General features: G+C 40.3%; 1 protein-coding gene across 1 annotated transcript in view; it reads left to right on the forward strand.

The window, feature by feature from the left end:
- GEMIN5 (gem nuclear organelle associated protein 5) overlaps window positions 1-12,632 on the forward strand; it is a 33,621-nt gene that overhangs the window by 15,635 nt on the left and 5,354 nt on the right. Inside the window, exons 14-25 of the mRNA XM_048488245.1 lie at window positions 657-796; window positions 1,460-1,631; window positions 2,005-2,220; window positions 2,775-2,882; window positions 3,234-3,362; window positions 4,210-4,305; window positions 5,487-5,624; window positions 5,775-5,922; window positions 7,447-7,566; window positions 8,066-8,282; window positions 10,607-10,864; window positions 12,051-12,213. Of these exons, the coding sequence (XP_048344202.1) occupies window positions 657-796; window positions 1,460-1,631; window positions 2,005-2,220; window positions 2,775-2,882; window positions 3,234-3,362; window positions 4,210-4,305; window positions 5,487-5,624; window positions 5,775-5,922; window positions 7,447-7,566; window positions 8,066-8,282; window positions 10,607-10,864; window positions 12,051-12,213 (1,905 nt within the window). The remainder of the gene's footprint in view (window positions 1-656; window positions 797-1,459; window positions 1,632-2,004; window positions 2,221-2,774; window positions 2,883-3,233; window positions 3,363-4,209; window positions 4,306-5,486; window positions 5,625-5,774; window positions 5,923-7,446; window positions 7,567-8,065; window positions 8,283-10,606; window positions 10,865-12,050; window positions 12,214-12,632) is intronic.

The raw sequence follows: 12,632 nt of genomic DNA on the forward strand, positions 1-12,632 counted from the left end.
GGTTAGGGGATGGAAAAACATGGGAAAAGAATTTGTATTTTGTAATAGAACTAGCACATGATTTTGAAGCATAAGGAAGGCAACATGATTAAGAACTTGAATACAAAACCAGGAATGCCAGGGTTTAACCGTGTTGTATTAATATGTAATTATCATCACAAACTGAAACTCAGATCTTGGGCTTATTTGTGTAAACAGAGTTGTAACTTGGCTCTTGGCAGATCTGAGTGGCTAAGATGGAGGGGAGTTAAAGTCACTGACAGCTTCTAACAATTCCTTTTTTCCATATGTTGCAATGTCTGTAAGTCCATCAGGTTATTGCATGTTTTACTAGCATGATGTTGACTGTATCCAGTTCATAATTTATAAATAATTCTAAAATTGAAATGAATTCAGATTGACATCTTGAGAACTTAAGTTAAGCATAATCTTCAAGCTCTCTCTGAAAAGAGGTTTATTGCAAGACAATAATTGCAAACAAGGGGAAATCACACTGGCTGTTGTGCAGAAAGTTTTCTATTTGCACTGCACAAATGTTAGAGGGAGATACAGTCTGGCCAAAAAACAGTGTATTGCCTCTGTCCATCTTCATTCTTTTAAATGTGCTTAGTGACATTTTCTCTGCTTGTTTCCATCTTGGTGTATTTTATCTTTAGACAGCTCTCCAGCAAGGCCTGTGACAATAACAGAGCCCTTCCGTACTCTGGCAGGGCATACAGCCAAGATCACTAGCTTGTCTTGGAGCCCACACCATGATGGCAGACTTGTCTCTGTTTCTTATGATGGCACTGCTCAGGTACGAGTGGGAAGTCAGTAAAGATTTTGTTTTGCACTGTTGCCACAACTCTAGTGGTTAAGGGATAGAGAAGTACCTCTCATTATCATGGAAAGTGATATTTGTTCATTCTACCTTTCATACTTTGGTGGGGAGACTTACAACAGGATATACGTGCCTGTTTTTAGGGGAGGCATGTGTGGGAAGCTACCAAAAAAATACTGTTATAAAATGAACGTAACAGAACTTTACATTTGTACTTCCTAATTTCATGTTGTTCTTTGGTATGAATTGAATGAGAACTTCCATTGGTAGAAATATTACTGCCAGAGCCATATTTAAACTGGGATACAGCGTGAATAAGGTGGGTGGGAGAGAGTCTAAATAGCTTATAGAGTTTCTAGAACTTTGCAAATGTGACTCCACTGAGGCAACCTGCTGAAAAGAGGAAACTTATATTTTTAAGTAGATTGTCCTTTTGATAATGTAGAGAGAGGAAATACCAAACAGAATAGAATTAAGTATAATGTATTCTCAATTAAGAATGCCAGAGTTTCTGTAGATGACAGGGTTGATTGGATGAGGAAGTCTCACAGAACACAACATAAATGAATAATCTGCTTTGAGAAAGTTCTTACAGGTGTCTTGATAGCCTTTTTTTAAAGCGAAAAGTTTTGTTTGCAGGTTTGGGATGTTCTAAAGGAAGAGCCTTTGCACAATTACAGGGGACACCGAGGCCGCTTACTGTGTGTGCAGTGGTCACCTGTGGAAGCAGACTTTATTTATACAGGAGCCGATGACTTCTGTGTTCATAAATGGGCACCTGAGAAGCAGGAATACAGCCGCCCGCCCCAAGGTTAGTACATTGCTAATACAGGGCTTCTCAGAGGAATACTGACGTCTGAGAAAAGACTGGCTTCTCAAACACAGATATGCTCAAGAAGACTGTCAGAAACGTGGCAGTTCAAGCTTGTGAAATGTAATGGTTCATGAGAGCAGTATTGCTCCTTTAGGGCTGTTGACAATCAGATCAAAAGACAGGGAGAAGGCTCAGCATGATGGCTCTTGGGGTACAAGTTCTAGAAAAACCAAGACAAAGATGGTGGTTATCGTCCATTGCTACAGTGAACATAGTTTGTATTCTTTTGACCCGTCTTCAGCAGGTTTGTCTATAACTCAAGAAATGAACTTTTTAGAACAGTTTTTGGTTTCTGATGCTGTTTTATCAGGTAAGAAGGGCATTGAGCTGGAGAAAAAGAGAAGTTCTGCACCCAAACCAAAAGCCAAGAAAAAGAAAAAGCCTTTGGGGAAAGTGCCTTCAGTGCAGGACATTTCAGTGAATGGTGGTGAGGATGCCACAGAGTCTCTGTTAGAGGAGAATGGGCTGTCGGACCAAGAGGGAGAAAAGGAACAAGAGGAACTAACTGGGAGACTTTCCACAGAAGGTATTTAGTGTGTGTTCCAAAATGCAGCTCTTCATTTAGTACCTGTGTAATCTTCAAGTATAGTAATGGATATGATGATTTCACATAAGTCAGCAGTGTTTAAACTTCCAGCCGTGTTTAAACTTCCATTTTTAGAAACATGAACACTTGACAGCCAGGGCAGAGCCCTTCCACTCTTAACAAATGTATGTATTCTGTGAGGAAAGCTCTAGTGCCTGGTGGTGCAAATGTAGAAGGCCTCCAAATGGGTCTCTGCATGTTCTTCTCTGCCTTAGCAGCTTGCCAGACCATTTCAGTTGTATTAGGGTGAGTGTGGCCTTTTTGCAGTTCCCTTATGTGGCCTTTACTTTAAGCCAGCCTTTGAGAGCCATTGGTAGCGACATGATCATCTGCTTCTTATTACCTTTTATTGTGTCAGAGTGTATCATAGGTTTTAAACTTCTCTGTTGTTTTTGCTCAGCATTGGTCTTTGGGGTTCAGTGCAGTTGCTGTTCTATGTATAGCATTCAACTGCACATTTCTCAACCTTTTCTTTTATTCACATGACGCTTCAGTCCACAAGGATTCGCCAGTATGTCAGCCACTTGCTTGCACACCAGACATTCCAAAACTTCCTGTGAGCTTTAGAACCCCTCCATTGAGGAAAGATCATATCAAACCAGGTTGGTAGATGTCTAACATAAATACAGAATACAGACTTGTACTCTGCTTCTGAAATTGTGATTGGGGCAATTCTTATCTCCTTCTTGTGATTTTTCCCTTTATGTTTGGTTAATGCTGGTGACTAATCCTTTCAGTTTTGCTTAGTAACTGTCTAGTTTCTGATTTTGGCTATTTTTGTGTGCAGTGGGCAATATCTCAGAGTATCTTCCTCTACCCCTTTCCTGAACTTGCAAATGTGTCCTGCCACTAATCCATGTCACCGTCATATTTGAGAGTGGATTTCTGGAAGGGTTTTTGGAAGCAATCTCTAATTTGGGGTCTAGTTATGAGACTGTTTTATCTCCCTTTAGGGTCAGAATCTTCAATGAAGAGGAAAAAGCCACGCTCCATCCTGCCTCTCAGCAGTTCTATGGACCAGAGGTCAAAAGAGGAACTGTACCAGGACTGTATGAAACTAGCAGCTTGCTTACATTCCAAAGGTACAAGCAGCAGATTCACTTAATGTCCTCTTTTACCATACTGGGTTAGAATAAAGCTCCCTTCTGAATATATGTGTTCTAAGGTTGAAGCCTGGTTCTTCTTTCTTCAAATTAAGGATACAAACAGCATGCTTATACCAGATAACATAATTCACTGGTGTTGCAGACTGTTACGTGGAAGTAAGTGCTTAGTAATTGTGTGCCAGGATGCTGCATGTGGTCATTTAAAAAAAACGTTCATTCTTGTGTGATTACTTCGTATTCTAGGGTTTCATTGTATGCATGATAAACTGATCTGATGCTTAGGAAATATCTCCGAATTCTCAGTTTACTTGATTGTAGAGGTGCTTGTCATTTGGTATTAAACAGAATGGCTCACCTTTTTAAAGGCACTATTACTTAAATGATAATGGCTGTGTCTCACTTCATATGCCACAGGCACTCTATTCATAAATTTAATTAGCAGGAATTTTTAGCATCACTTGTGCAATCACCATAGGAATTTTAATTTGAAAAAGTACTGAAGAAGTTCTCTCTGAAACAAACCTAGGTTTATTCTTTAATGTGTAGTAATTGGTACAGAAGGGAATTAATTATAGTTATCAAACAAGGTAAACAGTTGCAAATGGAAAGACTTTAAATCAAACAATAAGGTTGTGAAAACCTTGCTTTAGGGGGAGGTAAAAGTATACTTTTAAATTACAAGCCTCTCAGTGTTCTTTGTGCACAAATGATGCTTTGTAAGCAAGAATTGTAAAATGCCACTTATAACAGTGGAGAAGGTCTTCATGAATATGTGTGACAAATAAAAAAATTGTGTCTCCCCTCTTCACTATCTCACCAACAGATCAGGAGGAAGATTCACCCTCTCATTCAGGGGATCATGTCCACTTGGGGCTGTTCACCGATAGACCTTCATTATACAGATTGATAGAGGCAGAAGGTTAGTCCCTGAATCTTAAACCATGTTTCGTCACTGACCCAAACCAAGAAAACTGGTGAAGAGCATACAGCGGTACCTAAAGATGTCCCTGACTGCAGGCACAGAGCAGGTTATGCTGAAGGCCTCCTAATAGCTCCCAGTGTATTGGAGCACTGATGCATCTTTCATGGCAGTCCACTCCCATTAGGACAGATTGGTTATAATCTGTGACTGCTTTACTACCTTACCTGGCCTTCAAGGAGATTGGAACAGTGGAATAATGTTAAAGTGGGTGCCATCCAGAGTACCTTTCTTTGCAAGGAGTGGGTGTACTTATAACTTTATGAAGCAATTAGGGAAAGGCTGGAAAGCTGCAAAGGAAGAAGGTGGGACTTCAGGAAGACTTTTGAGCCTCAGTATCTTCTCGTTTTAGAAATTGGACTGCTACAGCAGTGCCAGACTATACAGGTCCCAGGGGAGCACAGTCATTTTGAGATAGATGGCACTATTGGAAGGAGGGTTCTCAGGCTTGCTTCATCGTCAAGTGTCTTCTCTGCATGTAAAAAGTTAAGATTTGTAGCTTTTACCATCATTTCTAGTTTTTCATGTATGTTATGTTCTAGATTATCTGTGAGCATATGCAAAATGCCTTTCTCTGAACTAATACAAGTAAGGATGTACCAACTGATTTGCCAGTTGCTTTGAGGCAACCAATGTATCAATGATCTTTTACTCTGCCTGTGAACTGTTCAGCAGGAACAGACTATAGAAAGTCTGAGGGAATCAGAAGGCCATCCCTGTTTTTAAATGATCTTATGGTGGTTTTTAATGTTTATGTTTTTAGGATTGTATGTTTTAACAGGACTTTTAACCCCATTATGTAAACTGCCATGGGACTTTGGTATAGGGTGGGGTATAAACGGAATAAATAAATAAGTGGTTTCTGGTTCTGGTTGGTTCACAGTTGCCGCTGTGTGTGCAGGAGCATAAGTTGTGTGCAGTAGCATAAGTTTCTTTCATTCAGTGTCCTGAATGACAGAAACTTCCCACAAAATGGTGACAAGAGGCATAATTGCAGGCCTGACAACAAGTCCCTGACAGCGATAGTCCTGTGACAACTGTCCTCCATATTATAGTGACCTTTCTTGTCAGGTCTGTCTCCTCTGACTTAAGATTCAAGCAAATGATTTGTCTTCTAACAGGAAAAAGCCATTTAGAGAATGGACACCCAGAGTTATTCCAACAACTTATGGTCTGGAAAGGAGATCTGAAGGGTGCTCTCCAATCAGCGGCAGAAAGGGGAGAGTTGACAGACCAGCTAGTGGCTCTCTCACCAATGGGTACGTTTGGCAGGGGACTATGCTGCCTGTTGTGTGTCTTGAAGGATATGCAGGGGAAATCTGTTCCTGTGACCCAAAATTTATTAGGAGTAATTTGTTGGACAATTATTGCTAGTGTAATTATTAACATAAATATTTTTCATTCTTTAGCTAGCTATCAAGCCTGGGTGTGGGCTGTTGAAGCATTTGCAAAGCAGCTGTGTTTTCAGGAACAATACGTCAAGGCGGCCTCCTATCTCCTCTCTCTCCATAAAGTGTATGAGGCTGTGGAGTTGCTGAAGTCGCACAGTTTTTTCAGGTAATTATATCAGATCTCCTATTGCTTTGGATGGGTTCTTAATGTAGAGGTGGGGTGAACACCCTTGAAGGGGAGGTGAGAGCAGTCCAAACTCCCATGTGAAACAGTGGTTATACTGCTGACTGAGCATATCAAAGATACCAGATGTTCAGGTGATATGATACTGATTGGAGATTATTTTGATGTGCATGCTTTAAATATCTATAGCACTTTCCCATAAAATGTCTCCATAGCTGGCTGATAACACATAATGTTCACTCTTTTTGTGTTTTTCCAATAGCTGCCCTTTACTTAATAGTCTGCGCTGTTTTGTGTTTGAATAAAATGTTACAGTTCCTGCTTCCTTCCTTTCTCAGTTCACTTTTTGTTTATGTATGTTTTGTTAGTTTTCTGTTATCCAAAGCCAGTGGCTTGTAGCTGAAATGGGTAGAGAAATTGCAAAATGCAGTTGCAAACAAATTCCTAGCTTGGGTTGCAGTAAAGGTGGTTAATACTTTTTGGCTAGAATAAGTTCATGTAACAATAGACATGGATATCAAACCTTTTTACTTTTAGTCTTGCAATGGAACTTTAATATGTAGGAGCAATATTGGTGTATAAGGAACTAGATATAGCCAACTTACTCTTCTTAATCTGCATCCAGTATTACCGATTTTTGTCTGATAATGACTTTCACATAGTGTTTGGCACAAGCGCAGGGTTCTACTTGCAGGTCATCTGCCTGCAATTTCCATCTAAAAATGGAAGCTAAGAAGCTTCAAAGAAATCTCCCTCAAAACAAACAAAAAAAGGAAACTTGCACTGAGCTGGCAGCGGAAATTAACTTTATTCAGGTGCTTTTTAGGTAATGACTGTTACACTGTTCACTTTTAGTGCTGTTAGTTCAGCTACTGGGCAACATCCTGTAAAGGCACTGGACTGGTTTACATATGCATGCCCATCACTTGACTGTAGCAGAAAGTGAGCAACTTAATTGTTTGAATGAGCCAGTTTATTGTTTGAATGAGTTATTGTTTGAATGAGTTACTTTAATCACCACAAGCAGACTGTTTTACATTGCCTCGGAGGCAGATCTTGAGGGGGCAGGAAGGAGGTCTTTCCCCAGATGCCACTTGCCTGGGTTACGAGGGGGCACATCCCCCCCCCCCCGCCCCTTCCCCACAGACCAGGAAGGCAGCCAGTGCCATTTACTCAAACCCAGTTCCTTTGAATGATATTAATTCACATATTCTTCTGAGTCTTCAGGTAGTCAAAGTTAAATCGATAACATCTGCATAGACAGTAAATGCTATCCCCAGTTTGAGTCACAATGTAACTTTTAGTCTTCACGTCATTGCAGTTTGCACAGTGTTCACAGTTGCTGACTTAGTGGCCCTCTCAGCATCTTGCTTAACTGACCTCTGTTTGAAATCAGTGGTGGGATCAACTTGTAATGTAAAAAAATCAAGGAAGGATAGATTTAAACATTCTGGATTATACAGTAAAATAATAATGTTTTTTTTCCCACCTTACTGTTTGTTCCAGGGAAGCCATTGCAGTTGCCAAGGCTAGGCTGCGTCCTGAAGATCCAGTCTTAAAAGATCTCTACACCAGCTGGGCAGCAGTACTGGAAAAGGATGGCCATTATTCTCTGGCAGCCAAATGGTACCGTTGATTCCATACTGATCAGTGGGAACTGTTGGGATTTTGGATTGTTAGATTCCTTTCTGGGAATTCAGTGTGGGTTTCTTCAGTGTGAAACAACTGGGAGCTTCTTTTTTATGAATGATGCAGAGTACTGTAGCTTAGAAAACAGTGGTTCACACAATAGAAAGTGTGTTTGAGTGCCTCGATTAGGTTTTTTCCATTCTTTCTGTTCTGGGTGGGTGGCATCAAAAGGGAAGAGATGGAGGGGATCTTACTTTTGCTTTGGTGTTCAAGATGAGAGATCTAAGATGTAGTGTGGTTACTCCCCTTCGAGTAACCACCACCATTTAATCCTGCCTTTCAAAAGTATAGTACAAGATGAGAGGAATAAAGTGAACTGGGATTCCAATGTATCCTCAAACAAAACATATGGAACAAGCAGGTTTTTGGTAGTGAACTGAAATTTTCCTTCAATGTTGGGGTCACCTGGTTTTTGTTTTGTTTGTTTGTTTTGTAGCTACCTGGGAGCTGCCTCTCCGTATGATGCAGCCAAAGTGCTGTCTAAAAAGGGAGACTCCACATCTCTAAAAGCTGCTGCTGAGCTGGCTTTGACTGCTGGGGAGAAGGACCTATCAGTGACATTTTCCTTGCGGTGTGCCCAGGAGCTTTTGTCTGCCAAGAACTGGGTTGGGGCACAAGAAGTTCTCCAGCAGCATGAATGCTTATTGGTCAGGGTACAGTATCACTTTCATAGACTTATCTACGTTGCATCATTTACATTATTCCTCTGTGGTTATGTGTAGTTAGAAGTCTTCCTGATGTAAAACAAAACAAGAGAATGCAGAATCCAGAGTGGCAGTATAAAGGGGAAGAGTGGTGTGAAGGGAAGAGACTATTGAACTCTCTATTCATGCTGTTTTCCACCCAAAATTTATTTCTCAACAAAGTAGAAGGAGCAGCTTGAAGATGCCAACTTTTGTAGAAAACCAGCACCCAGAGAAAGAGTTATACCCCAGCTTCACACTGTAGCTTCAGCAGTTACTTCCTTTTTTTAAAAAAACTGTTGAATTAAAATCATCCCTGAAGGAAAAATGAATATAGTTATTGTCAGATATGGATGTGGCTGACCCAACATGCAAGAATGATTTGATTCCCCTGTCTCGAAACCTGGGAATAATCTTCTTAAAGTATGACCGAAATGGGGTTTGGATTCTTAGACTTGCAGTAGAACACACCAATAAGAGCGACAAGGTTTACTGAAAATGTTAAAGAAAAGGTTCAGGCTTAAGTGTAAGGAAGAGAGCAGGAAGATGCAATAAAGTAACAAAATCTGGCTTCCTATCATATACTAACATACAAAAAGGCAAGCAGCTTACAACATCTTCAAAGCAGCAAGCAGGAGATGCAGGAAGATGGTCCCTGGCCCATCACTGGTCCTGGTCATGTTATTGGACCATATGTGGAAAAACTTGCCCCAGATGTTATAGGCTTATTTTATAGGAAACTGGACCAATTATGGCTTAAGAGCCCCAAAGATTGAGCTAAAAAATATAAACTCTAACAAAATAACTATACTTATTATTTGGTATACACAAAAATGAAAAACACAGGACCTGGAAAACAGGCTATGCATTAACAATCAATATGAACTATTACAAAGATCTTAGACCAGTGGTTCTCAACCTGTGGGTCACGACCCCTTTGGGGGTCGAACGACCCTTTCACAGGGGTCGCCTAAGACTCTCTGCATCAGTGTTCTCCATCTGTAAAATGGATAAATGTTAGGGTTGGGGTTCCCCACAACATGAGGAACTGTATTAAAGGGTCACGGCATTAGGAAGGTTGAGAACCACTGTCTTACACACTGATGATGCATTCATTATAAATTACCAATAGAGGACCTTAAGAGTTTTGGTCCTCAGTGGTCATACATACAAAACAAGATTATTAAAGAAAACACATCCAGTAATACCATTACATCTTGCATGGCCTGATGTTGATTAACACAAACCATGGGTCTTTCACCATATAATAAATATTATTATTTTGTGATGTTATACTTTTGAGTTCACCATTTCAGGCTCCCTGTACTATTCTGGTTGAGCTTTTTCTTTGCCCCTTGTTGGCATTTGATTCCAGTGACCCCCCCTGACCAGTATAAGCCAATAAGGAATCTGATCCAAGAGATTATTTTTGAAGAGGAGCCAGATTTCTCTCTTCCATCTTATGTCAGATCGCTTTCAAATGCAAATGTGCAAACTCAAGCCCTTAATCTTATTTTAGGAACAGTGTAAGAGTTTGTAAGCGTTTGATGCAGAATTCTTCCTGTGTTATTTTTTAACATATGTATAACCCATAAGGAACCAGGCTTTCAATTTTTGACATGGCTTAATGCTGTTTAAACTGTCATGTTGATTGATACAGAGGAGTGCCATCCCTTTTGACAGTTCTTCTCCTAGTTCAAGGGAATTTACTTCCTGGCTATGCTTAGGACATTGATGATAGCTTAATGAGAGATTTTGGATTACATTGTTAGGTACAAAGGATCTGTTCCTTTGCAAAAGATGTTCTGACTTCTGTAGTAACCCTTTAGTATTTTGCTTGTTTAGGAATTTTTTGGGAGATCCATCTAAATCAAGTTTTCTTGTTTTTCAGTTATTTTCATTTAAGCCTACCTTGTTTTAGTTGAATTAAAAAAACTGACTGCTAGATAAGGGCCACTTCTTGAACTGTCTCCTGGACGTTCAAGTAGGGATCTTGATCCATAAGCTTCAACAAATCCATTCTCAAATGTATTGAAAACAAAGTTACAGGCAAGAGATGCTCACATCCTCATTGTAGGGGAGGAAATTATCCCCAGTTCCATTTACTAAAAATTGCATGTGATATTTTACCATCACTATACAAGAAAAGGTCTTGTCTTCCTGGTAATCCAGAAGGTCTCTTCTTGACAGCACACATAAATGTATCTATCATGTAAATAATGTGAAATATGTACATTCCCAGTATAAGAGGTTTTCTGATTAATATAAATAATGATTGTGACTTTATCTTACAGGGACACAGATTGGTGTTCTGTCTTAATGAGCTGCTTCACAAATGCCTTAGTGAAAGGAATCCAGTGAAAAACAGAAGTTTATCTGTACCTTGCTACAACAGCTGGGTAGTGAGACAAGACTGCCCCTTTATAGAAATGGTGACTACTATATGGCACAGCATATTTGGTGTGCATACTCCTGAACAAGCACAGAACATGTTTGAACAACTACAGATTATTCAGCATCCTCCTGCTACAATCAACACTCATCTCAGACAGGTAAGTTTATGTGTAGACTGCAGAATTTGAACATTGTTTTTAAATTGGAGAAGGGAGAAGAGAATTGTAGTATCAGTGACTTAAGCAAAAGGGGAAGAGGTGGATTGACATTTTAAAGGGAGTCAAGAACATGATGCAACAATACAGAAAAGTATATTATTATGCACATTGAAGAAGCTAGCCTTGGTACTCTTGTTTTGCTTTCCAGAATTAGGCATTATTTGCTCACGTTGCAGGCTGTAAATGGAGTTGAGATAGAACCACAGAATTGGAAGAGATCACAAGGGCCATCAGGTGCAACCCCCTGCCGTGCAGGCGCACACTAAGCATCTAAGGATTCAGAGTGCAGGAAAAGAGATTGCCATGCAGGCACACACAGTCAAAGCACTCCCGACAGTTGGCCATCCAGCCTCTGTTTAAAAACCTCCAAAGAAGGAGTCTCCACCGCACTTTGAGGCAGCATATTCCACTGTTGAACAGTCCTTACTGTCAGGATGTTTAGGAGGAATCTCTTTTCCTGCACTTTGAATCCTCAGATTCTAGTACCTTCTCTATTTCCTGATTCTCTGCCTGTAAATGCTTTTTTTTAAGTGAGAAAGCCTTGTCTGCCCCAGGTTTAACACACCCTACTCAGGCCCTCTTCTGATAAATTGTAACTGTGCAGATTAATTGCCCCTGCAGAATTCTTCTCTTTGTTCTTCAGTATTGATCCATACTCTGAAGTCAGGATTAACGATGAGAGTTGTATTGTAGGAGGGCGTTGAACTTTGTATCACTCATATTGACAACTCCATCATTGACCCTGGAAGAACAAAAATCGAAAGGATATTTATTTGGGGAATTCATATGAAGCCTCTCCAGAAGGCTGCACCCTTATCTGACTTTCCAATGGTGTAATAAAAACTCTGGGGTTGGATTTCTGACTTCTGTTTTGACTTCTGACTTCTGTTTGGCAGATGTGGTCACAGTTCCCAACTGATTGAAATCTTTGTTTTCAATTTTGGAATGATTTTACTTTGTACATGTCTTGTGAGCTCTCGAACTATCATTGACAATGAATACCATCGTTGACAGTAGCAATATAGAACATGGGGCTACTTGTTCTAGTATCTGAAGGTTGTCAAGGACTGGAAATTGGTCTCAAACTTGTTTTTCCTTCTCAGTGAAGATAGGTTTGTTTTTATAGCTCCTGTTCTACGTGTCCCATGAACTGACCCTAGCACTTCTGAGCCATCTGACTGCTTCCTGGGAAGAGGCAGTAAAAGCCATTCTTGGAGCTGTGACCCGGAGCTATGATGCTGGAAATTTTACTCTTATGCAGGAGATCTGCAACATCATCCTTCCTAGAGGTAAAGTCTCAATTCCTCCCTCTGCTCTGTAGAGGCATCAATCTATGGAAATGAAAGAGACTAATTTCTTTAAAATTGTTTGTGGTAAAAGAGATCCAGTAACTTTGGCTTGAAGAATTACTAGTTTACTTTTCATTTACAACCTTGATCTTCACCGTTACTTTTCCTTTCTCCAAATCGTGTGAATGCAGATGATATTAGGTACATGCTGGTGACTATTGCTTTCAGTTTTGCTTAGTAACTGCCTTGTTTCTGATTCTTAAGTGGGGTTGGCTATTTTTGTGTGCAGTGGGTAATACCTCAGAGTATCTTCCTCTACCCCAGTGGTTCACAACCTGTGGGTCGCGACCCCTTTGGGGGTCGAACGACCCTTTCACAGGGGTCGCCTAAGACTCTTTGCATCAGTGTTCTCCATCTGT

This window comes from Sphaerodactylus townsendi, linkage group LG03, assembly GCF_021028975.2.
Source record: "Sphaerodactylus townsendi isolate TG3544 linkage group LG03, MPM_Stown_v2.3, whole genome shotgun sequence".
Taxonomy (NCBI): Eukaryota; Metazoa; Chordata; class Lepidosauria; order Squamata; family Sphaerodactylidae; genus Sphaerodactylus; species Sphaerodactylus townsendi.